Genomic DNA, 26,726 nt, shown 5'->3' with positions numbered 1-26,726 from the left:
TGGAGCACACAAGGAGCTGGAGGAGAGAAGATGAGGAACATGGAGCACACAAAGAGCTGGAGGACAGAAGTTGAGGTGCATGGAGCACACAAAGAGCTGGAGGACAGAAGGTGAGGTGCATGGAGCTCACAAGGAGCTGGAGGACAGAAGGTGAGGTGCATGGAGCACACAAGGAGCTGGAGGACAGAAGGTGAGGTGCATGGAGCACACAAGGAGCTGGGCAGAAGGTGAGGAGCATGGAGCACACAAGGAGCTGAAGGACAGAAGGTTAGGAACATGGAGCTCACAAGGAGCTGGAGGACAGAAGGTGAGGTGCATGGAGCACACAAGGAGCTGGGCAGAAGGTGAGGTGCATGGAGCACACAAGGAGCTGGGCAGAAGGTGAGGTGCATGGAGCACTCAAGGAGCTGAAGGACAGAAGGTGAGGTGCATGGAGCTCACAAGGAGCTGGTGGGCAGAAGGTTGAGGACCATGGAGCTCACAAGGAGCTGGAGGACAGAAGGTGAGGTGCATGGAGCTGGGCAGAAGGTGAGCTGCATGGAGCACACAAGGAGCTGGAGGACAGAGGGTGAGGTGCATGGAACACACAAGGAGCTGGAGGACAGAGGGTGAGGTGCATGGAGCACACAAAGAGCTGGAGGACAGAGGGTGAGGAACATGGAACACACAAAGAGCTGGAGGACAGAGGGTGAGGAACATGGAACACACAAGGAGCTGGAGGACAGAAGGTGAGGTGCATGGAACACACAAGGAGCTGGAGGACAGAGGGTGAGGTGCATGGAGCACACAAAGAGCTGGAGGACAGAGGGTGAGGAACATGGAACACACAAGGAGCTGGAGGACAGAGGGTGAGGTGCATGGAACACACAAGGAGCTGGAGGACAGAAGGTGAGGTGCATGGAACACAAAAGGAGGTAGAGGAGAGAAGGTGAGGAACATGGAGCACACATGGAGCTGGAGGACAGAAGGTTAGGAACATGGAGCGCACAAGGAGCTGAAGGACAGAAGGTTAGGAACATGGAGTACACAAGGAGTTGGAGGACAGAGGGTGAGATACATGAAGTGCATAAGGAGCTGGAGGACAGAAGGTGAGGTGCATGGAGCACACAAGGAGCTGAAGGACAGAAAGTTAGGAACATGGAGCACACAAGGAGTTGGAGGACAGAGGGTGAGATACATGAAATGCATAAGGAGCTGAAGGACAGAAGGTTAGGAACATGGAGCACACAAGGAGCTGGGCAGAAGGTTAGGATGGTCTCAAGTGCATGTGTTGCTAAATAACAGAAAGTTGGGATGGCACCAAAAAAAACCGGACCTACACAAAAAGTTAGGATGGCATGAAGGTGATAAGTGGCGTGACCTGGGGGATATTGTTCTTTATTAGCTGATCCACGGATAGACTCGGTAGAGTTACAGAAGGTCGGATAGGCTGTAACTGCCTGCTTTCCTCCCTCCATGCCAGCTCTCGCTGTCGCAGGCTTTGTATGGAGCCTCGTTCTGTTGTGTTGCCCTCTCGTAGAATCACTCCATGGGAAAGTTGTATGGTATCTAGAATGAGGCCTGCAGTGCTGGGCACCGGGCCTGTCGTGTGATCTGGTTTAGTAAAGGTGAAAGCCTGGAAAGTCTGAGAGTCAAAGGTTGAAGGGCCACGCTTCTGTCCAGTAATACGAGACAGTTTGAGTTGCCCCTTATCCCTGATTTTCTTCTCTTTTTGTGGTTGGTGGATGGGTGTTCGTACATCCACCTGACCCGACTTTCTAACCCGACACTCAGCTTCTTTGCTGGAGTCCACCACCTCAATGCGGGGGCGTACATGATGCTGGGGGAGCTTGGCCAGGTCCAGTTTTGGCACAGAAAGAACATTGCCTTCACCGTCGTAGATGACATCTTTTTTCTGAGGCGGCCTCCCAAGCTGGATCTTCAGGATGTTGTGCAGGGAAGTCGGCAGGAGGTTGAGGCTTTCGTTGAGGCCATTCTCTTCTTTCACTTTCAGAAATTCTTCTAAAAGCATTTCTTTTTCTGTGTCCTCCAGGGATTTCGTAAGGTTCTTCAGCCCAGCCGAGCGTAGAGGTCCACGATATGGACGATATCCGGTCTTTTCCTTTGGAGGATTAGGGGGTGGGGTTGGCTTCATAATTGCTGGGGACTTTTGAGTCACTGAAGCCTCTTTTTCTGTCTTCTCTTCCGGAGAAGGGTTTAATTCTTGGGAGCTTGGAGGCCGATCCTCAGTAGGATTGGGAGATTTGGAGACTTCCACCTCCTGGGGTTCTGTTTCTGCTTCTTGCTCAGGGATACAGGTAATGGAGTGCCCAGACGATGCCTGATCGGGATCGGAAAAGTGGAGAATTAGGAGACTGATGGGTTAAAGTCAACAATTATGACCAAAGAACTAAGAAGATTGGAGGATGAGAATGATGTGATCATCGCCATGTCCTGTATAGGGATGATCGAACAGTTCGGGTCAACCATCGGTTTCGACCCGAACATTGACTGTTCGAAATTCCGCCGAATTCCAAACTTTTTGCGGAAAAAGTTCGGAATTCGGCAACCAGAACCGACCAAAATGCAATGGGACAGGAACTGGGCTTCAAAAGCCCGTGATTGGACCAGAACCATCAGTAAAAGCCAATTGAGGAGGCAGGAGAATGCTAGGAATGTGATTGGAGTGACTAGGGGGTCCAGAGGCCAATCAGGAGTGAATACGCCCCCCAGTATATAAGATAGCCCCACCAAATTCCTAGTATTGTAATACAGGGGCTGTGAAAGAGAGTGGAAGCAGTTCTGTTACTTCTGCTTCAAAGTGTCATTTAGTAATTATTAGTGTGAGGAAAGGGATATCTAGTGTAGTTAGGGTGCTATTTTCCACTATAGTTAGATTTAATAATCTAGTTTCTGTAGGGAAAGTGTGAAGTGCCAGGGTGACCGTAGTGTAGTGTAGGGTGAACTGACTCTGACTGCTATGGCAGGGTGACAAAACCCTTCCATGTCAGGGTGACCGCCAGAGAAAAAAGATTTCTTGTATTAGAATTGCAGTAGAGCAGGGTAGTGGCTCCGCTATTTTCACACCGTTTTTGTTGCAGGCATTTTTTGGGCTTTTTTGTGGACGTCTTTGGAGGCAGGCATGACATCTGAACTTCTGTGTAGGGGTATATATATATATACACACACATGTATGTATATATACACCTACACATATATAGGTGTGAAAATAGCAGAACCCTATGCCTGCGCTAATGAAATAATTAACAGGCATATGTCTCCGCTCCTATCACACCTATATATGTGTATATATACATACATGTGTGTGTGTATATATACCCCTATACAGAAGTTCAGATGTTATGCCTGCCTCCAAAGACGCCCAAAAAATGCCCAAAAAAACGCCTGAAACAAAAACGCCCAGGTGTGAAAATAGCGAAGCCATATCCCTGCTCTACTGCAATTCTAAGACAAAGGATCTTTTTGTTTCTGGTTCTGGACATGCTACAGAGCTGGAACTTCACAGGTACACTTTTTAGACCCAAAAAGAATCCAAAGAAATCTCATTTTTTTTTTTAAATAATTTTTTCAATAATTGGCTCTCTATCAAAAATGACAATTTTTAAGAATTTTTTTTGTGTGATTAATAGTCCCTGGGGCATGGCTCAGAACCCTAGGCACTTTTTAGGGGCATTTATTGGGTTTTAGGGCTTCAAAATGGTGTTTTTGATTACCGAATTTCGGGTCCCATTGATTTCAATGGGGTTCTGAAATCCGGGCTGAACTTTCGGGAAGTTCGGGTGTTCTGGTCGAACCGAACTTTTCAAAAGTTCGATCATCCTTAGTCCTGTATACTGAGGAGAAGACATCTGCAGAATGGAAAAACTTCTCCATTTCTTTTTGGATCGATTTGTTAAAGTTACTAATTTCATTTTGTTACATTCATACCGAAATTTGTTTTGTTTAGTTTATTTGTTTTCTACCACATTCACAATTTTATAATGGATTTGAATCAAATGTGAATCAAATCTGAATAGAAAATATTGAATCAATCTGAATTCATTGTGAAGCATAGCTGGTTCTAGTGTAGTCGAAATTTGAATTTCGGAAGACAGATATATTCTATTCTATTCTTTTATTTTCTATTCTATTCAAAATTCTAATTCTGGAAAACAGCTGTATTCTATTTTTTTCTATTATATTCTATTCTGTTCTGTTTTACTCTATTATTTTCTATTCTATTTTATCATTTTCAAATCTATTCTATTCCATTATTTTCTATTCTATTGATATTTTTTAGTCTGTTCTGTTTTACTCTATTTGTTTCTCTTCATTTATTTTCTATTCTATTTTATCCTTTTCAAATATATTCTGTGCCCCCCATACCTCATCTTCTAATGACGGGATGATGATGAACTCCTCTGAGGAGGTACCACACATACTGTGCCTCCCATACCTCATCTTCTAATGACAGGATGATGATGAACTCCTCTGAGGAGGTACCACACATACTGTGCCTCCCCCATACACCATCTTCTAATGACGGGATAATGATGAACTCCTCTGAGGAGGTACCACACATACTGTGCCTCCCATACACCATCTTCTAATGACGGGATGATGATGAACTCCTCTGAGGAGGTACCACACATACTGTGCCTCCCATACCTCATCTTCTAATGACGGGATGATGATGAACTCCTCTGAGGAGGTACCACACATACTGTGCCCCCCATACCTCATCTTCAAATGACGGGATGATGAACTCCTCTGAGGAGGTACCACACATACTGTGCCTCCCATACCTCATCTTCTAATGAGGGGACGATGATGAACTCCTCTGAGGAGGTACCACACATACTGTGCCCCCCATACCTCATCTTCTAATGACGGGATGATAATGAACTCCTCTGAGGAGGTACCACATATACTGTGCCCCCCCATACCTCATCTTCTAATGACGGGATGATAATGAACTCCTCTGAGGAGGTACCACACATACTGTGCCTCCCCCACACACCATCTTCTAATGACGGGATGATGATGAACTCCTCTGAGGAGGTACCACACATACTGTGCCTCCCATACCTCATCTTCTAATGACAGGATGATGATGAACTCCTCTGAGGAGGTACCACACATACTGTGCCTCCCCCATACACCATCTTCTAATGACGGGATGATGATGAACTCCTCTGAGGAGGTACCACACATACTGTGCCTCCCATACACCATCTTCTAATGACGGGATGATGATGAACTCCTCTGAGGAGGTACCACACATACTGTGCCTCCCATACCTCATCTTCTAATGACGGGATGATGATGAACTCCTCTGAGGAGGTACCACACATACTGTGCCCCCCATACCTCATCTTCTAATGACGGGATGATGAACTCCTCTGAGGAGGTACCACACATACTGTGCCTCCCATACCTCATCTTCTAATGAGGGGACGATGATGAACTCCTCTGAGGAGGTACCACACATACTGTGCCCCCCATACCTCATCTTCTAATGACGGGATGATAATGAACTCCTCTGAGGAGGTACCACATATACTGTGCCCCCCCATACCTCATCTTCTAATGACGGGATGATAATGAACTCCTCTGAGGAGGTACCACACATACTGTGCCTCCCATACCTCATCTTCTAATGACGGGATGATGATGAACTCCTCTGAGGAGGTACCTACCTGAGGGAGAGTGGAGCGGGGTGTGAGGACAGGCTGGGTGATGGGTACACACCCCTGTGCCCAGGAATCATTAGGACACGGCTGAGGTTCTTCTTGCCAGGCTTCCTCAGGGGACGTCTCATCTTCTCCCTCATCCTGAGGAATGAAAGTCCACTCCACCATCTGAATCATCACGTCTTCTACTCGGCTGATGGTGTACGGGATCAGCTGAAATCACATTTATTCCTACAATTACCCGCCAACAAGACTTTCTATAGCTCCTCCTACTTTCTGTAACCCCTCCTAGCTCCGCCTCCTGTTTACTCCCTTAATTCGTACAATATTATTTCAGAATCCTACAACTTCCTATAACCCCGCCTACTCCACAATACCCACACTCATTATACTATAACTCCTCCCACTTCCTATAACCCCACCTACTCCACAATACCCACACTCATTATACTATAACTCCTCCCACTTCTTCCTATAACCCCGCCTACTCCACAACACCCACACTCATTATACTATATATAACTCCTCCCACTTCTTCCTATAACCCAGCCTACTCCACAATACCCACACTCATTATACTATATATAACTCCTCCCACTTTTTATAACCCTGCCTACTCCACAATAGCCACACTCTTATAATACTATTTATAACTCCTCCCACTTCTTCCTATAACCCCCGCCTACTCCACAATAGCCACATACTTATAACACTATTTATAACTCCTCCCACTTCATCATATAACCCCGCCTACTTCACAATAGCCACATACTTATAATACTATTTATAACTCCTCCCACTTCTTCCTATAACCCCCTCCTACTCCACAATACCCACACTCATTATACTATATAAAACTCCTCCCACTTCTTATAACCCTGCCTACTCCACAATACCCACACTCATTATACTATATATAACTCCTCCCACTTTTTATAACCCTGCCTACTCCACAATAGCCACATACTTATAATACTATTTATAACTCCTCCCACTTCTTCCTATAACCCCTCCTACTCCACAATGCCCACACTCTTATAACGCTATTTATAACTCCTCCCACTTCCTTATATAACCCCTCCTACTCCACAATGCTCACACTCTTGTAATACTATTTTTTAACTCCTCCCGTTCTTATAAACCCTCCTACTCCACAATGCTCACACTCTCACAATACTATTTATAACTCCTCCCTACTACTTCCTATAACCCCGCCTACTCCACAATACTCACACTCTTATAATACTATATATAACTCCTCCCACTTTCTCCTATAACCCCTCCTACTCCACAATACCTACACATGTATATTACAATATATAACTCCTCCCATGACATCCTATAACCCCTCCTACTCCATAATACTTACAAAATGCTATATATAACTCCTCCCTCTTCTTCTTCATATAACCCCTTCTTCTCCACAATACACAGACATGTATAATACTATATATAACTCCTCCCACATCCACCTATAACCCCTCCTACTCCACAATACCCACATACGTATAATACTATATATAACTCCTCCCACTTCTTCCTATAACTCCTCCTACTCCACAATACACAGACAGGTATAATACTCCTCCCAATTCTTCTTATAACCCCGCCTACTCCACAATGCCCACACACTTATAATACTATTCATAACTCCTCCCACTTCTTTATATAACCCCTCCTACTCCACAATGCTCACACTCTTATAATGCTATATATAACTCCTCCCACTTCCCAGTGAATGCTGGGAAAGGAATTCTGGGAAGTGAATGCCGGGAAAGGAATTCTGGGAAGTGAATGCCAGGAAGGGAATTCTGGGAAAGGAATGCCAGGAAAGTAATGCTGGGAAAGGAATTCTGGAAAGGAATGCTGGGAAAGGAATTCTGGAAAGGAATTCTGGAAAGGAATGCTGGGAAAGGAATTCTGGAAAGGAATGCTGGGAAGGAATGCTGGGAAGTGAATGCTGGGAAGTGAATGCTGGGAAAGGAATGTCGGGAAAGGAATTTTGGGAAGTGAATGACAGGAAAGGAATTCTGGGAAGTGAATGGCGGGAATGGAATTCTGGGAAGTGAATACTGGGAAGGGAATGCTGGGAAAGGAATTCTTGGAAGTGAATGCCAGGGAAGGAATGCCGGGAAAGGAATGCTGGGACGTGAATGCCAGGAAAGGAATTCTGGGAAGTGAATGCCAGGAAAGGAATGCTGGGAATGGAATTCTGTGTAAGGAATGCTGGGAAGTGAATGGCAGGAATGGTATTCTGGGAAGTGAATGCTGGGAATGGAATTCTTGGTAGTGAATGCTGGGAAAGGAATGTCGGGAAAGGAATGCTGGGAAAGGAATGCTGGGAAGTGAATGTTGGGAAAGGAATGTCGGGAAAGGAATGCTGGGAAAGGAATGCTGGGAATGGAATTCTTGGTAGTGAATGTTGGGAAAGGAATGCTGGGAAAGGAATGCTGGGAAAGGAATGCTGGGAAAGGAATGCTGGGAAGTGAATGCCGGGAAAGGAATGCTGGGAAAGGAATGCTGGGAAAGGAATGCTGGGAAGTGAATGCCGGGAAAGGAATGTTGGGAAAGGAATGTTGGGAAAGGAATGTCGGGAAAGGAATGCTGGGAAGTGAATGTTGGGAAAGGAATGCTGGGAATGGAATTCTGAGGAGTGAATTGTGACGGTATCCGGACACCACTGACTGGGTATCTCTGCCAGTAACCTGCTTCCTAAGCTCTGGAACACGGGATCCGTGATTCTGGCTATACTTACCCCAAGAACTCGACAGTACAAGTTTTGGGGTCAAACCAGAATGAACTGTTTATTGGACCAACTTTCAGACTTTTATATACACTTTGAGAATAGAACATGAGCCATTACACAGATCCACCCCCCACATCACACAATGGTTTCTATACGATCCCCAATACACATTACTCGGTGTAATTAAATCCCCTAGCAGACAGACAGGTGGGCTCATTAGCACACTTAACAATAGGTGAATGGAAAAGCTGTCTCAGACCCTATTTTAGACAAAAGCACTTCAATGATTAGCAGACATGGTGTCTCTCCTAGTTCCTGGACGCCCAAATTAGGAGTTGCACTTCCTGTGCCTGACAGTGTAAAGAAATAAGATAGATCTCCATATTTCCTGAGAGATACGGTTAATGCATATTATTGTCCAATCATATTCTCAGTGTTCACCACCCTCCTGGTCACCCTGCATCCATAACAGACGCAGGGTGACTTAAACACAAGAGAGCCCCATAAGGCTGGGCATGGTGCCCCCCAACCTCTCTAAAGGAATTTGGGGTCCACAACCCCCATGCCCAAAGTGACTCCTGTCACATGAATGCTGGGAAAGGAATGCTGTGAATGGAATTCTTGGTAGTGAATGCTGGGAATGGAATGCTGGGAAAGGAATGCCAGGAAGTGAATGCTGAGAAGTGAATGGTGGGAAAGGAATGGTGGGAAAGGAATGATGGGAAATGAACGGTGGGAAGTGAATGGTGGGAAGTGAATGGTGGGAAGTGAATAGTGGGAAGTGAATGATGGGAAAATAATGGTGGGAAAGGAACGCTGGGAAGTGAATGTGGGAAGTGAATGGTGGGAAGTGAATGGTGGGAAGTGAATGGTGGGAAGCGAATGGTGGGAGATGAACGGTGGGAAGTGAATGGTGGGAAGTGAATGCTGAGAAGTGAATGATGGGAAAAGAATGGTGGGAAGTGAATGATGGGAAATGAACGGTGGGAAGTGAATGGTGGGAAGTGAACGGTGGGAAGTGAATGGTGGGAAGTGAATGATGGTTAAAGAATGGTGGGAAGTGAATGGTGGGAAGTGAATGATGGGAAATGAACGGTGGGAAGTGAATGGTGGGAAGTGAATGGTGGGAAGTGAATGGTGGGAAGTGAATGGTGGGAAAGGAATGCCGGGAAGTGAATGATTGGAAGTGAATGATGGGAAAAGAATGGTGGGAAGTGAATGGTGGGAAGTGAATGGTGGGAAGTGAATGCTGAGAAGTGAATGATGGGAAAAGAATGGTGGGAAGAGAATGGTGGGAAGTGAATGGTGAGAAGTGAATGATGGGAAAAGAATGGTGGGAAGTGAATGATGGTTAAAGAATGGTAGGAAGTGAATGATGGGAAATGAACGGTGGGAAGTGAATGGTGGGAAGTGAATGGTGGGAAAGGAATGCCGGGAAGTGAATGATTGGAAGTGAATGATGGGAAAAGAATGGTGGGAAGTGAATGGTGGGAAGTAAATGGTGGGAAGTAAATGGTGAGAAGTGAATGATGGGAAAAGAATGGTGGGAAGTGAATGGTGGGAAGTGAATGGTGGGAAGTGAATGCTGAGAAGTGAATGATGGGAAAAGAATGGTGGGAAGAGAATGGTGGGAAGTGAATGGTGAGAAGTGAATGATGGGAAAAGAATGGTGGGAAGTGAATGATGGTTAAAGAATGGTAGGAAGTGAATGATGGGAAATGAACGGTGGGAAGTGAATGGTGGGAAGTGAATGGTGGGAAAGGAATGCCGGGAAGTGAATGATTGGAAGTGAATGATGGGAAAAGAATGGTGGGAAGTGAATGGTGGGAAGTAAATGGTGGGAAGTAAATGGTGAGAAGTGAATGATGGGAAAAGAATGGTGGGAAGTGAATGCCGGGAAGTGAATGGTGGGAAGCGAATGATGGGAAATGAACAGTGGGAAGTGAATGGTGGGAAGTGAATGCTGAGAAGTGAATGATGGGAAAAGAATGGTGGGAAGTGAATGATGGGAAATGAACGGTGGGAAGTGAATGGTGGGAAGTGAACGGTGGGAAGTGAATGGTGGGAAGTGAATGATGGTTAAAGAATGGTGGGAAGTGAATGATGGGAAATGAACGGTGGGAAGTGAATGGTGGGAAGTGAATGGTGGGAAAGGAATGCCGGGAAGTGAATGATTGGAAGTGAATGATGGGAAAAGAATGGTGGGAAGTGAATGGTGGGAAGTAAATGGTGGGAAGTGAATGCTGAGAAGTGAATGATGGGAAAAGAATGGTGGGAAGTGAATGGTGAGAAGTGAATGATGGGAAAAGAATGGTGGGAAGTGAATGATGGGAAAAGAATGGTGGGAAGTGAATGATGGGAAATGAACGGTGGGAAGTGAATGGTGGGAAAGGAATGCCGGGAAGTGAATGATTGGAAGTGAATGATGGGAAAAGAATGGTGGGAAGTGAATGGTGGGAAGTGAATGGTGGGAAGTAAATGGTGGGAAGTGAATGCTGAGAAGTGAATGATGGGAAAAGAATGGTGGGAAGTGAATGCCGGGAAGTGAATGGTGGGAAGCGAATGATGGGAAATGAACAGTGGGAAGTGAATGGTGGGAAATAAATGGTGGGAAAGGAATGAATGGTGCTCTGTGATTGGCTCACCTGTCTCTCTATGTAGACTTTGTAGCACTCGTCCAGCACACGACCAATCAGAGAGTCCAGGATCTCCCCGACAGTCTCCTCCCCGTCCTCTGAGCTCACCATAGAGTTCCAGTCCTCCTCGGTGAAGCGGCCGGGAATGACATCCACACTGAGAGGGGGGAGGGGAGCCACCGTCACCGAACGCAACTTATCAGAGCGAGACTTGGAGGCCGCCACCCGGGACACGCCCTATGGAGGAAAGGGGAGGAGTTACAAGAAGACACCGTTCACCCCACCCCCACCACATGAATTTCTCCTGTCACATGACTCTGTCCTCATAGATCTCTGGGGGGGAGGGGGCTGCAGTCTCCTGTCACATGACTCTGTCCTCATAGATCTCTGGGGGGGGGAGAGGACTGCAGTCTCCTGTCACATGACTCTGTCCTCATAGATCTCTGGGGGGGGGGACTGCAGTCTCCTGTCACATGACTCTGTCCTCATAGATCTCTGGGGGGGGGAGGGGCTGCAGTCTCCTGTCACATGACTCTGTCCTCATAGATCTCTGGGGGGGGGAGGGGCTGCAGTCTCCTGTCACATGACTCTGTCCTCATAGATCTCTGGGGGGAGGGGCTGCAGTCTCCTGTCACATGATTCTGTCCTCATAGATCTCTGGGGGGAGGGGCTGCAGTCTCCTGTCACATGATTCTGTCCTCATAGATCTCTGGGGGAGGGGATTGCAGTCTCCTGTCACATGGGGAGGGGGTGTAGTAGTGGGGGAGAGGTGGGGGAGGGTAATGTACCGGAGTGGTTGTGGATCTCCCGGGCGCTCCGCTCCTCGCTCCGCTCATCCTTCTCTCTCCTCTCCGGTTGTTGTGTCCGGGGGTTGCCTTGGAGACGGAGTCGCGCAGTGATGACGTCACAGAGGCGTCCAATGTTGCCCGGGAGACGGAGGATTGGTGTCGCTTGTTTTATACGCATCCTGGAAATTCAATGTAAAATAGAGGGCGGAGTCGCCGAGCAGTGACGTCACCTCAGGCCGTTCCTGATGATGAAATGTTCCGGTATCCATGGAAACAGCGATCCATCACAGCGGCCATAGAGATACACGGAGAACGGTAAGAGGAGCCTCATACCTCCCCCTCATAGAGGAGCCTCATACCTCCTCCCCCCCATAGAGGAGCCTCATACCTCCCCCTCCCCCCATAGAGGAGCCTCATACCCCCTCCTCCCCCATAGAGGAGCCTCATACCTCCCCCTCCCCCCATAGAGGAGCCTCATACCTCCCCCTCCCCCCATAGAGGAGCCTCATACCCCCTCCTCCCCCATAGAGGAGCCTCATACCTCCCCCCATAGAGGAGCCTCATACCTCCCCCTCCCCCCATAGAGGAGCCTCATACCCCCTCCTCCCCCATAGAGGAGCCTCATACCTCCCCCTCCCCGCATAGAGGAGCCTCATACCCCCCCCATAGAGGAGCCTCATACCCCCTCCTCCCCCATAGAGGAGCCTCATACCTCCCCCTCCCCCCATAGAGGAGCCTCATACCCCCTCCTCCCCCATAGAGGAGCCTCATACCTCCCCCTCCCCGCATAGAGGAGCCTCATACCCCCCCCATAGAGGAGCCTCATACCCCCTCCTCCCCCATAGAGGAGCCTCATACCTCCCCCTCCCCCCATAGAGGAGCCTCATACCCCCCCCATAGAGGAGCCTCATACCCCCTCCCCCCATAGAGGAGCCTCATACCTCCCCCTCCCCCCATAGAGGAGCCTCATACCCCCCCCCCCCCATAGAGGAGCCTCATACCCCCCACATAGAGGAGCCTCAAACCCCCCCCCCCCCATAGAGAAGCCTCATACCCCCCCCCATAGAGGAGCCTCATACCCCCCCCCATATAGGAGCCCCCCCCCGAGAGGTGTCTCATACCCCTCCCTTATACAGATGCATCACACCTCCCCCCTTCTTCTCAATATATACATAGAGAGATGGCCGGCAACTCCCCCTCCCTGTACACTGCACAGCGAGGACCCCTCATCTCCTCCATATATATATATACTGTGTGTGTACAGGGGGGGGAGTGACCAGAGCAACATAATGTTACCATGGTAACACCGCACTACTCTGGGGAAGTGACCAGAGCAACATAATGTTACCATGGTAACACAGCACTACTCTGGGGAAGTGACTACAGCAACATAATGTTACCATGGTAACACCGCACTTCTCTGGGGAAGTGACCAGAGCAACATAATGTTACCATGGTAACACCGCACTACTCTGGGGAAGTGACCAGAGCAACATAATGTTACCATGGTAACACCGCACTTCTCTGGGGAAGTGACTAGAGAAACATAATGTTACCATGGTAACACTGCACTACTCTGGGGAAGTGACTACAGCAACATAATGTTACCATGGTAACACCGCACTACTCTGGGGAAGTGACTACAGCAACATAATGTTACCATGGTAACACCGCACTTCTCTGGGGAAGTGACCAGAGCAACATAATGTTACCATGGTAACACCGCACTACTCTGGGGAAGTGACCAGAGCAACATAATGTTACCATGGTAACACCGCACTTCTCTGGGGAAGTGACTAGAGAAACATAATGTTACCATGGTAACACTGCACTACTCTAGGGAAGTGACTAGAGAAACAGAATGTTACCATGGTAACACCGCACTACTCTGGGGAAGTGACTACAGCAACATAATGTTACCATGGTAACACCGCACTACTCTGGGGAAGTGACTACAGCAACATAATGTTACCATGGTAACACCGCACTTCTCTGGGGAAGTGACTAGAGAAACATAATGTTACCATGGTAACACTGCACTACTCTGGGGAAGTGACTAGAGAAACAGAATGTTACCATGGTAACACCGCACTACTCTGGGGAAGTGACTACAGCAACATAATGTTACCATGGTAACACCGCACTACTCTGGGGAAGTGACTACAGCAACATAATGTTACCATGGTAAAGCCGCACTACTCTGGGGAAGTGACCAGAGCAACATAATGTTACCATGGTAACTCCGCACTACTCTGGGGAAGTGACCAGAGCAACATAATGTTACCATGGTAACACCGCACTTCTCTGGGGAAGTGACTAGAGAAACATAATGTTACCATGGTAACACTGCACTACTCTGGGGAAGTGACTAGAGAAACAGAATGTTACCATGGTAACACCGCACTACTCTGGGGAAGTGACTACAGCAACATAATGTTACCATGGTAACACCGCACTACTCTGGGGAAGTGACTACAGCAACATAATGTTACCATGGTAACACCGCACTTCTCTGGGGAAGTGACTAGAGAAACATAATGTTACCATGGTAACACTGCACTACTCTGGGGAAGTGACTAGAGAAACAGAATGTTACCATGGTAACACCGCACTACTCTGGGGAAGTGACTACAGCAACATAATGTTACCATGGTAACACCGCACTACTCTGGGGAAGTGACTACAGCAACATAATGTTACCATGGTAACACCGCACTTCTCTGGGGAAGTGACTAGAGAAACATAATGTTACCATGGTAACACTGCACTACTCTGGGGAAGTGACTAGAGAAACAGAATGTTACCATGGTAACACCGCACTACTCTGGGGAAGTGACTACAGCAACATAATGTTACCATGGTAACACCGCACTACTCTGGGGAAGTGACTACAGCAACATAATGTTACCATGGTAAAGCCGCACTACTCTGGGGAAGTGACCAGAGCAACATAATGTTACCATGGTAACTCCGCACTACTCTGGGGAAGTGACCAGAGCAACATAATGTTACCATGGTAACTCCGCACTACTCTGGGGAAGTGACCAGAGCAACATAATGTTACCATGGTAACGCTGCACTACTCTGGGGAAGTGACTAGAGAAACATAATGTTACCATGGTAACTCCGCACTACTCTGGGGAAGTGACCAGAGCAACATAATGTTACCATGGTAACACAGCACTACTCTGGGGAAGTGACTAGAGAAACATAATGTTACCATGGTAACACTGCACTACTCTGGGGAAGTGACTAGAGAAACAGAATGTTACCATGGTAACACCGCACTACTCTGGGGAAGTGACTACAGCAACATAATGTTACCATGGTAACACCGCACTACTCTGGGGAAGTGACTACAGCAACATAATGTTACCATGGTAAAGCCGCACTACTCTGGGGAAGTGACCAGAGCAACATAATGTTACCATGGTAACTCCTCACTACTCTGGGGAAGTGACCAGAGCAACATAATGTTACCATGGTAACACTGCACTACTCTTGGGGATGTGACCAGAGCAACATAATGTTACCATGGTAACGCTGCACTACTCTGGGGAAGTGACCAGAGCAACATAATGTTACCATGGTAACTCCGCACTACTCTGGGGAAGTGACCAGAGCAACATAATGTTACCATGGTAACTCTGCGCTACTTTGGGGAAGTGTTGGGATTTTTTTTATTTTTACATTATTATTGCTTATAGCAAGCAAGGATTTTACTGAATGAAGCGGATTCATTCAGTTTGTTTTGTTGCGATTGATTATGATTGGTCAAAGGTAATCACATGGAAGAGATGACATTATATATATATATATATATATATATATATATATATATGTATACAAAGAGCACCTGTCACCTCCCTCCATACTACACTATACAAGGAGAACCTTTCCCTTCCCCCCACATATCTTTTATTCTGTACAGAGTACAGGGGTCAGGAGTGTGTAATGTACAGGGGTCAGGAGTGTGTAATGTACAGGGGTCATGAGTGTGTAATGTACAGGGGTCATGAGTGTGTAATGTACAGGGGTCAGGAGTGTGTAATGTAGAGAGTACAGGGGTCAGGAGTGTGTAATGTAGAGAGTACAGGGGTCAGGAGTGTGTAATGTAGAGAGTACAGGGATCAGGAGTGTGTAATGTACAGAGTACAGGGATCAGGAGTGTGTAATGTACAGAGTACAGGGATCAGGAGTGTGTAATGTACAGAGTACAGGGGTCAGGAGTGTGTAATGTACAGAGTACAGGGGTCAGGAGTGTGTAATGTACAGGGGTCAGGAGTGTGTAATGTACAGGGGTCAGGAGTGTGTAATGTACAGGGGTCAGGAATCAGGAGTGTGTAATGTACAGAGTACCGGGATCAGGAGTGTGTAATGTACAGAGTACCGGGATCAGGAGTGTGTAATGTACATAGTACAGGTGTCAGGAGTGTGTAATGTACAGGGGTCAGGAGCGTGTAATGTAGAGAGTACAGGGGTCAGGAGTGTGTAATGTACAGAGTACAGGGGTCAGGAGTGTGTAATGTACAGAGTACAGGGGTCAGGAGTGTGTAATGTACAGGGGTCAGGAGTGTGTAATGTACAGGGGTCAGGAGTGTGTAATGTACAGGGGTCATGAGTGTGTAATGTACAGGGGTCATGAGTGTGTAATGTAGAGAGTACAGGGGTCATGAGTGTGTAATGTAGAGAGTACAGGGGTCAGGAGTGTGTAATGTAGAGAGTACAGGGGTCTGGAGTGTGTAATGTAGAGAGTACAGGGATCAGGAGTGTGTAATGTACAGAGTACAGGGATCAGGAGTGTGTAATGTACAGAGTACAGGGGTCAGGAGTGTGTAATGTACAGAGTACAGGGGTCAGGAGTGTGTAATGTACAGGGGTCAGGAGTGTGTAATGTACAGGGGTCAGGAGTGTGTAATGTACAGGGGTCAGGAGTGTGTAATGTACAGGGGTCAGGAGTGTGTAATGTACAGGGGTCAGGAGTGTGTAATGTACAAGGGTCAGGAGTGTGTAATGTACAGGGGTCAGGAGTGTGTAATGTACAGAGTACAGGGATCAGGAGTGTGTAATGTACAGAGTACCGGGATCAGGAGTGTGTAATGTACATAGTACAGGTGTCAGGAGTGTGTAATGTACAGGGGTCAGGAGTGTGTAATGTACAGAGTACAGGGGTCAGGAGTGTGTAATGTAGAGAGTACAGGGGTCAGGAGTGTGTAATGTAGAGAGTACAGGGATCAGGAGTGTGTAATGTACAGAGTACAGGGATCAGGAGTGTGTAATGTACAGAGTACAGGGGTCAGGAGTGTGTAATGTACAGAGTACAGGGGTCAGGAGTGTGTAATGTACAGGGGTCAGGAGTGTGTAATGTACAGGGGTCAGGAGTGTGTAATGTACAGGGGTCAGGAGTGTGTAATGTACAGGGGTCAGGAATCAGGAGTGTGTAATGTACAGAGTACCGGGATCAGGAGTGTGTAATGTACAGAGTACCGGGATCAGGAGTGTGTAATGTACATAGTACAGGTGTCAGGAGTGTGTAATGTACAGGGGTCAGGAGCGTGTAATGTACAGAGTACAGGGGTCAGGAGTGTGTAATGTACAGAGTACAGGGGTCAGGAGTGTGTAATGTACAGAGTACAGGGGTCAGGAGTGTGTAATGTACAGAGTACAGGGGTCAGGAGTGTGTAATGTACAGGGGTCAGGAGTGTGTAATGTACAGGGGTCAGGAGTGTGTAATGTACAGGGGTCATGAGTGTGTAATGTACAGGGGTCATGAGTGTGTAATGTACAGGGGTCATGAGTGTGTAATGTACAGGGGTCATGAGTGTGTAATGTACAGGGGTCATGAGTGTGTAATGTAGAGAGTACAGGGGTCATGAGTGTGTAATGTAGAGAGTACAGGGGTCAGGAGTGTGTAATGTAGAGAGTACAGGGGTCAGGAGTGTGTAATGTAGAGAGTACAGGGGTCAGGAGTGTGTAATGTACAGAGTACAGGGATCAGGAGTGTGTAATGTACAGAGTACAGGGGTCAGGAGTGTGTAATGTACAGGGGTCAGGAGTGTGTAATGTACAGGGGTCAGGAGTGTGTAATGTACAGGGGTCAGGAGTGTGTAATGTACAGGGGTCAGGAGTGTGTAATGTACAAGGGTCAGGAGTGTGTAATGTACAAGGGTCAGGAGTGTGTAATGTACAGGGGTCAGGAGTGTGTAATGTACAGAGTACAGGGATCAGGAGTGTGTAATGTACAGAGTACCGGGATCAGGAGTGTGTAATGTACATAGTACAGGTGTCAGGAGTGTGTAATGTACAGGGGTCAGGAGCGTGTAATGTAGAGAGTACAGGGGTCAGGAGTGTGTAATGTACAGAGTACAGGGGTCAGGAGTGTGTAATGTACAGAGTACAGGGGTCAGGAGTGTGTAATGTACAGGGGTCAGGAGTGTGTAATGTACAGGGGTCATGAGTGTGTAATGTACAGGGGTCATGAGTGTGTAATGTACAGGGGTCATGAGTGTGTAATGTAGAGAGTACAGGGGTCATGAGTGTGTAATGTAGAGAGTACAGGGGTCAGGAGTGTGTAATGTAGAGAGTACAGGGGTCAGGAGTGTGTAATGTAGAGAGTACAGGGATCAGGAGTGTGTAATGTACAGAGTACAGGGATCAGGAGTGTGTAATGTACAGAGTACAGGGGTCAGGAGTGTGTAATGTACAGAGTACAGGTGTCAGGAGTGTGTAATGTACAGGGGTCAGGAGTGTGTAATGTACAGGGGTCAGGAGTGTGTAATGTACAGGGGTCAGGAGTGTGTAATGTACAGGGGTCAGGAGTGTGTAATGTACAAGGGTCAGGAGTGTGTAATGTACAGGGGTCAGGAGTGTGTAATGTACAGAGTACAGGGATCAGGAGTGTGTAATGTACAGAGTACCGGGATCAGGAGTGTGTAATGTACATAGTACAGGTGTCAGGAGTGTGTAATGTACAGGGGTCAGGAGCGTGTAATGTAGAGAGTACAGGGGTCAGGAGTGTGTAATGTACAGAGTACAGGGGTCAGGAGTGTGTAATGTACAGAGTACAGGGGTCAGGAGTGTGTAATGTACAGGGGTCAGGAGTGTGTAATGTACAGGGGTCAGGAGTGTGTAATGTACAGGGGTCAGGAGTGTGTAATGTAGAGAGTACAGGGGTCAGGAGTGTGTAATGTAGAGAGTACAGGGGTCAGGAGTGTGTAATGTAGAGTGTACAGGGATCAGGAGTGTGTAATGTAGAGAGTACAGGGGTCAGGAGTGTGTAATGTAGAGAGTACAGGGATCAGGAGTGTGTAATGTACAGAGTACAGGGATCAGGAGTGTGTAATGTACAGAGTACAGGGGTCAGGAGTGTGTAATGTACAGAGTACAGGGGTCAGGAGTGTGTAATGTACAGGGGTCAGGAGTGTGTAATGTACAGGGGTCAGGAGTGTGTAATGTACAGGGGTCAGGAGTGTGTAATGTACAGGGGTCAGGAGTGTGTAATGTACAGGGGTCAGGAGTGTGTAATGTACAGAGTACAGGGATCAGGAGTGTGTAATGTACAGAGTACCGGGATCAGGAGTGTGTAATGTACATAGTACAGGTGTCAGGAGTGTGTAATGTACAGGGGTCAGGAGCGTGTAATGTAGAGAGTACAGGGGTCAGGAGTGTGTAATGTACAGGGATCAGGAGTGTATAATGTACAGGTTACAGGGATCAGGAGTGTGTAATGTAGAGAGTACAGGGATCAGGAGTGTGTAATGTAGAGAGTACAGGGGTCAGGAGTGTATAATGTACAGGGGTCAGGAGTGTATAATGTACAGGGGTCAGGAGTGTGTCATGTACAGGGGTCAGGAGTGTGTCATGTGCGGGGGTCGGGAGTGTGTAATGTACAGAGTATGGGGGTCAGGAGTGTTTCATGTGCGGAGTTTAGGAGTGTGTTATACAGAGTACAGGGGTCAGGAGTGTGTAATGTAGAGAGTACAGGGGTCAGGAGTGTGTAATGTAGAGAGTACAGGGGTCAGGAGTGTGTAATGTAGAGAGTACAGGGGTCAGGAGTGTGTAATGTAGAGAGTACAGGGATCAGGAGTGTGTAATGTACAGAGTACAGGGATCAGGAGTGTGTAATGTACAGAGTACAGGGGTCAGGAGTGTGTAATGTACAGAGTACAGGGATCAGGAGTGTGTAATGCACAGAGTACAGGGATCAGGAGTGTGTAATGCACAGAGTACAGGGGTCAGGAGTGTGTCATATACGGGTCGGGAGTGTGTAATATACAGAGTATGGGGTCGGGAGTGTTTCATGTGCGCAGTTCAGGAGTGTGTTATGCACAGAGTGCGGTGTTCGGGAATGTGTTATGTACAGAGTGGTGTGAGTGTTGTCATAGAGGCATGCGGGGATTGATCTGTTCCTCCCCCGCAGGACACCCCACCATGTATCGGAAGGATAAGAGCATCCAGATGAAGAGCAGCGCCTCGGCGCTCTACAATAATCTCAGCGTTTTACCCATCAGCGACAAGAGCCTCACCTACTTCACCGTCGTCCACGGCAACACCGTCAACATGGTGAGCGCCTCCGCCGACGGACTGAACTTCTCCCACCGCCAGCTGCAGTCCAAGGAAGGGAGTGTCGCTCTGAGCTCCTCCCTCATCACACAGGTGGGTGGAGTCATTACACCTTCCCCAGAGTCCTGTGGAGTGTCACCTACCCACAGATGACTTGTACCTACATTGTGTTCTAGCATGGCATCGTCTATTTCATGACAGTCCCGTGAAGCGTGGGGCAGTCCCGTGAAGCGCGCGGCAGTCTCGTGCAACAGTCTCATGTAGAGCGTGGCAGTCTCGTGCAGCAGTCTCGTGTAGTGTGGCAGGCACTACAGCTGATTGCAGCTCTGCAGGTCAGGTTGGTAGGGAAGGTAGGTGCGGGTCAGGTTGGTAGGGAAGGTAGGTGCGGGTCTGGTTGGTAGGGAAGGTAGGTGCGGGTCTGGTTGGTAGGGAAGGTAGGTGCGGGTCAGGTTGATAGGGAAGGTAGGTGCGGGTCAGGTTGGTAGGGAAGGTAGGTGCGGGTCAGGTTGGTAGGGAAGGTAGGTGCGGGGAAGGTTGGTAGGGAAGGTAGGTGCGGGTCAGGTTGGTAGGGAAGGTAGGTGCGGGTCAGGTTGGTAGGGAAGGTAGGTGCGGGTCAGGTTGGTAGGGAAGGTAGGTGCGGGGAAGGTTGGTAGGGAAGGTAGGTGCGGGGAAGGTTGGTAGGGAAGGTAAGTGCGAGTCAGGTTGGTAGGGAAGGTAGGTGCGGGTCTGGTTGGTAGGGAAGGTAGGTGCGGGTCAGGGGCATAGGGAAGGTAGGTGCGGGTCAGGTTGGTAGGGAAGGTAGGTGCGGGTCAGTTTGGTAGGGAAGGTAGGTGCGGGTCAGGTTGGTAGGGAAGGTAGGTGCGGGTCAGGGGCATAGGGAAGGTAGGTGCGGGTCAGGTTGGTAGGGAAGGTAGGTGCGGGTCAGGTTGGTAGGGAAGGTAGGTGCGGGTCAGGTTGGTAGGGAAGGTAGGTGCTGGTCAGGTTGGTAGGGAAGGTAGGTGCTGGTCAGGTTGGTAGGGAAGGTAGGTGCTGGTCAGGTTGGTAGGGAAGGTAGGTGCGGGTCAGGTTGGTAGGGAAGGTAGGTGCGGGTCAGGTTGGTAGGGAAGGTAGGTGCGGGTCAGGTTGGTAGGGAAGGTAGGTGCGGGTCAGGTTGGTAGGGAAGGTAGGTGCGGGTCAGGTTGGTAGGGAAGGTAGGTGCGGGTCAGGTTGGTAGGGAAGGTAGGTGCAGGGAGTCAGGGACAGGTACTGGTTGGGATTCAGTGAGAAAAGATGGAACCCCACACCCCTCTGTAACCTCTCTGTCTTTTCCAGGCCTGCTGGTGCGTCCTTCCGTCCCGTGTTCTGCTGGTACTGACCTCACAGAAGGGCATTCAGGTAAGTGGGTCACATGATCACTCCCATAACCTGTATACCTCTGTATAGTGACCTGTCACTCACCCCTCCCCCTTCCTCCTCTCCTCTATAGATGTATGAGTCTGATGGATCCATCATGGTGTACTGGCACGCATTGGACGCTCTGGAAACTCCGCAGGGTCAGTAGAACACATGGATCAACTGGTATCAGCGCCAGTGGGAGGGGCTGAGTCCAATTACTGCCTTCTGTCACCCTAAAGAGGGAGGGGCTGAGTGAAGTACCTCCCTCCTGTGTGGGGCTGGTATATTATATACGGGATATACGTTGTCCGTTTATTTTCTGTTTATCTTATTGTGTCCTCTGTGTGCACAGCTCAGGCGGTGTTTGCCCGCGGTATCGCTCCGGCTGGAGGACAGTACATCTGTGTCGGTGAGTTCACCTCTCTGTTCCTGGACAATATCTCTTCCACCACAGTCTCTGACCATCTCTTTTAGCAAGCCCATGGTCTCTGACCATCTCCCGTAGCAAGTCCATGGTCTCTGACCATCTCCTTTAGCAAGCCAATAGTCTCTGACCATCTCCCGTAGGAAGGCCATAGTCTCTGACCATCTCCCGTAGGAAGGCCATAGTCTCTGACCATCTCCCGTAGGAAGCCCATAGTCTCTGACCATCTCCTGTAGGAAGCCCAGAGTCTCTGACCATCTCCTGTAGGAAGCCCATAGTTTCTGACCATCTCTTGTAGGAAGCCCATAGTCTCTGACCATCTCTTGTAGGAAGCCCATAGTTTCTGACCATCTCTTGTAGGAAGCCCATAGTCTCTGACCATCTCTTGTAGGAAGCCCATAGTCTATGACCATCTCCTGTAGCAAGCCCACAGTCTCTGACCATCTCTTGTAGGAAGCCCATAGTCTCTGACCATCTCTTGTAGGAAGCCCATAGTCTCTGACCATCTCTTGTAGGAAGCCCATAGTTTCTCACCATCTCTTGTAGGAATCCCAGTCTCTGACCATCTCCAGTAGGAAGCCCATAGTCTCTGACCATCTCCAGTAGGAAGCCCATAGTCTCTGACCATCTCCAGTAGGAAGCCCATAGTCTCTGACCATCTCTTGTAGGAAGCCCATAGTCTCTGACCATCTCTTGTAGGAAGCCCATGGTCTCTGACCATCTCTTGTGGGAAGCCCATAGTCTCTGACCATCTCTTGTAGGAAGCCCATGGTCTCTGACCATCTCTTGTAGGAAGCCCATGGTCTCTGACCATCTCTTGTAGGAAGCCCATAGTTTTTGACCATTTCTTGTGGGAAGCCCATAGTTTCTGACCATCTCTTGTGGGAAGCCCATAGTTTTTGACCATCTCTTGTGGGAAGCCCATAGTTTTTGACCATCTCTTGTAGGAAGCCCATAGTCTCTGACCATCTCTTGTAGGAAGCCCATAGTCTCTGACCATCTCTTGTAGGAAGCCCATAGTTTTTGACCATTTCTTGTAGGAAGCCCATAGTTTCTGACTCCTGTGAGAAGCCCATAGCAGTGATATTGTTGGTACTGTCCCTGTGCAGGAACCTCCTCTGGTCTGGTCCTGGTCTTTGACGTTCCAGCCAAAGGCACCAACATCACATTGGCTGAGGTCCTGGCTGAGCACAGAGACTCCATCACTGACATCGCCAGTGAGACGTGCGGGGGAGGGCAGGTATGAGGCCGTAGTCCCGTACAGATCCCCAGCAGTTACATTCTACGTACTAATCCCAGTCTGTGTTACAGAACAGAGCGGCTGACCTGGTGACAGCTGACGATTCCGGCCTACTGTGTGTCTGGAAGAGCGGAGAGGACTTCCGACTTGTCAGCAAGATCTCTGCGTACGGGTGAGTGGCCATACACTGCCAGATCTGACACCAGGGACATTCCAACTCCAGAGAGGACCACATGAGTCCAACACAGGGAGACCCCTCCGTGTACCGTGTGTGGAGTATGTACAGGATATAATCTGAGGAGGGGGATGAACACGGTCACATGACCACTTGTATACAGGATATGATCTGAGGATGGGATGAACACGGTCACATGACCACTTGTATACAGGATATGATCTCAGGAGGGGATGAACACGGTCACATGACCACTTGTATACAGGATATGATCTAAGGAGGGGATGAACACGGTCACATGACCACTTGTATACAGGATATGATCTGAGGAGGGTGTAACGTGAGATTTACCTACCCCGTGAGAAAAACCTACCTTCGTCACTTCCGGGCAGGAACAGCTGAGCAGCGCAGCACTGCGCATGCTCAGAGCCCCGGAAACCTAATGAAAAAGATAAGGAGCTGACTACTGGGCATGCGCAGTAGTATGACAGTATTAGGGTGTCCGTGAAAAAAACCTACCCACGCGGCGGTGACATTAAAACAGCTGCCCGACAATATGAATCATCTCCGCTCCTTCCCCTGTCACTTCACTGATGTCGGCTAGTAAATATAAAAGCGGCTGGCGGGTCCGCTATGTATCTTCTCATACACCCGGCGGCGCTTTTATATTTACTAGCCGACATCAGTGAAGTGACAGGGGAAGGAGCGGAGATGATTCATATTGTCGGGCAGCTGTTTTAATGTCACCGCCGCGTTACAGACAATGAGGGTGAACCGGAAGTGACGAGGGTAGGTTTTTCTCACGGGTAGGTAATTCTCACGGAACACCGGGGATGAACACGGTCACATGACCACTTGTATACAGGATATGATCTCGGGAGGGGATGAACATGGTCACATGACCACTTGTATACAGGATATGATCTGAGGAGGGGATGAACACGGTCACATGACCACTTGTATACAGGATATGATCTGAGGAGGGGATGAACACGGTCACATGACCACTTGTATACAGGATATGATCTGAGGAGGGGATGAACACGGTCACATGACCACTTGTATACAGGATATGATCTCGGGAGGGGATGAACATGGTCACATGACCACTTGTATACAGGATATGATCTGAGGAGGGGATGAACACGGTCACATGACCACTTGTATACAGGATATGATCTGAGGAGGGGATGAACACGGTCACATGACCACTTGTATACAGGATATGATCTCGGGAGGGGATGAACACGGTCACATGACCACTTGTATACAGGATATGATCTCGGGAGGGGATGAACATGGTCACATGACCACTTGTATACAGGATATGATCTGAGGAGGGGATGAACACGGTCACATGACCACTTGTATACAGGATATGATCTGAGGATGGGATGAACACGGTCACATGACCACTTGTATACAGGATATGATCTGAGGAGGGGATGAACATGGTCACATGACCACTTGTATACAGGATATGATCTGAGGAGGGGATGAACACGGTCACATGACCACTTGTATACAGGATATGATCTGAGGAGGGGATGAACATGGTCACATGACCACTTGTATACAGGATATGATCTCGGGAGGGGATGAACACGGTCACATGACCACTTGTATACAGGATACATGGCAGTACTGTATCCTCGCCTGCCTTTGCCTCTGTTTTCCAAGTTCTGCCATCTTGATTGGCCGAGCCTGAATGATGTAACTCCCTCGTATGTCATAAATGTGCTCTGAGCTCAGTGTAAGTTCTAAAGAAGATTGTGAATGGACAGCTAAGTTTGTTTTATTGCAGAAGGGACATCACATGACACAGCCTGCTACAGTACATGATAAGAATTGTTCTGATAGCTGGGATTTTCCAGTGGAGATGACGATCTCTTTTCTGTTCTGCAGGGTGACATGTTCCTCGGTGAAGCTGTGGGATGGAGTGATTGCAGCCGCTTATGGAACGGGTCAGATTCGGGTGTATGACGCCGCCACAGGGACTGTATGTGCGGAGCTGGATGCCCACGCTAGGTGGATCTACACTCTGGATGTGGCCCCTGAGACAGGCAGAGTATGACTCTCCCCTCCTTTCTACCTCTTTCTCTTCCTCTCTTCTTCTCCCTTCCTCCTCCTTTTCTCTTCCTCTCCTTTTCCCTCTTCCTCATTTTTCCTCCTCTTCTTCTTCCTCTTCCTCCTTTCTTCCCTTCCCTCATTCCTCTTCTTCTTCCTCTTCCTCCTTTGCTCCCTTCTTACCTTCCCTCCTTCCTCTTCTTCTTCCTCTTCCTCCTTTAATTCCCTTCCCTCCTTCCTCTTCTTCTTCCTCTTCCTCCTTTGCTCCCTTCTTACCTTCCCTCCTTCCTCTTCTTCTTCTTCTTCTTCCTCCCTTTATTCCCTTCCCTTCTTCCTCCTCTTCCTCTTTTCTTCCCTTTCCTCCTTCCTCTTCTTCCTCTTCCTCCTTTCTTCCCTTCCCTTCCCTCCTCCCTCTTCTTCTTCCTCCCTTTATTCCCTTCTTCCTCTTCTTCTTCCTCTTCCTCCTTTCTTCCCTTTCCTCCTTCCTCTTCTTCCTCTTTTCTTCCCTTTCCTCCTTCCCTCCTTCCTCTTCCTCCTTTCTTCCCTTCCCTCCTTCCTCTTCTTCTTCCTCTTCTTCTCTAGATAAATCTGTGTCCTCCCTTTATCTGTGTCCCCAGCTTCTCTCGGGAGCCGAGGATTCCTTCATCCAGATCTGGCAGTTGACTCGCTGTGCTGAGTCCGGCTCTATAGAGGTAAAGGGGTTTCTTCTACTTCTGAAGGGTTTATTGGAGGAAAGCTTTTATATCTGATAATAATTTCCGTTCCAGGTGGAGCACCGCCATTCGGAATGCGTGACAGACACTCAGATTTGTGGAGCGCGCTTCTGCGATCCTCAGGGGTCGTCCTTCGCTGTGACGGGATACGATCTGAGCGAGATCATCCGCTATGTGCAGATATAGGATGTCTTATGGCCTTGTAGCATTAGCTGTACACTTATTGGTGGAGCTGTGACTGAAGACTCCGCCTCCACTCACCGCTCTTCTCTGTCTGTGTGTATAGAGGATCTAGAGATGCTACCTATAGATATGCGGTCACCTCTACG

The 26,726-nt window shown here is 48.4% G+C and overlaps 2 protein-coding genes across 2 annotated transcripts; one reads left to right on the top strand and one right to left on the bottom strand.

Annotated features, from left to right (window-relative positions):
* Nucleotides 1-1,091: 1,091 nt before the first annotated feature.
* LOC309550924 (uncharacterized protein C2orf81 homolog) lies at nucleotides 1,092-12,111 on the bottom strand (the record flags this gene model as incomplete). Its single annotated transcript, XM_082251323.1, has 4 exons — nucleotides 1,092-2,320; nucleotides 5,679-5,885; nucleotides 11,064-11,291; nucleotides 12,073-12,111. The coding sequence occupies 4 exons, from the start codon at nucleotides 12,109-12,111 to the stop codon at nucleotides 1,328-1,330; spliced, it is 1,467 nt and encodes a 488-aa protein (XP_082107449.1). The 3' UTR covers nucleotides 1,092-1,327.
* WDR54 (WD repeat domain 54) lies at nucleotides 12,098-26,726 on the top strand. The gene is made up of 10 exons (XM_082243216.1): nucleotides 12,098-12,157; nucleotides 20,262-20,497; nucleotides 21,716-21,778; nucleotides 21,870-21,936; nucleotides 22,131-22,187; nucleotides 23,312-23,442; nucleotides 23,514-23,614; nucleotides 25,523-25,685; nucleotides 26,302-26,376; nucleotides 26,452-26,726. Exons 2-10 carry the CDS (start codon nucleotides 20,273-20,275, stop codon nucleotides 26,581-26,583), a joined length of 1,014 nt encoding a protein of 337 aa, XP_082099342.1. The 5' UTR covers nucleotides 12,098-12,157; nucleotides 20,262-20,272; the 3' UTR covers nucleotides 26,584-26,726.

This window comes from Pelophylax lessonae, assembly GCF_965119305.1.
Source record: "Pelophylax lessonae genome assembly, chromosome: 1".
In the NCBI taxonomy this organism is placed as follows: Eukaryota; Metazoa; Chordata; class Amphibia; order Anura; family Ranidae; genus Pelophylax; species Pelophylax lessonae.
This window is presented reverse-complemented; position numbering and strand designations above follow the sequence as displayed.

Coding starts and splice junctions, on each gene's coding strand:
- WDR54 (XM_082243216.1), top strand. CDS start 20,273: ATGTATCGGAAGGATAAGAGCATCCAGATGAAGAGCAGCGCCTCGGCG. Junction 21,937..22,130: donor CGCTCTGGAAACTCCGCAGG/GTCAGTAGAACA, acceptor CTGTGTGCACAG/CTCAGGCGGTGTTTGCCCGC. Junction 26,377..26,451: donor CTGAGTCCGGCTCTATAGAG/GTAAAGGGGTTT, acceptor TTTCCGTTCCAG/GTGGAGCACCGCCATTCGGA.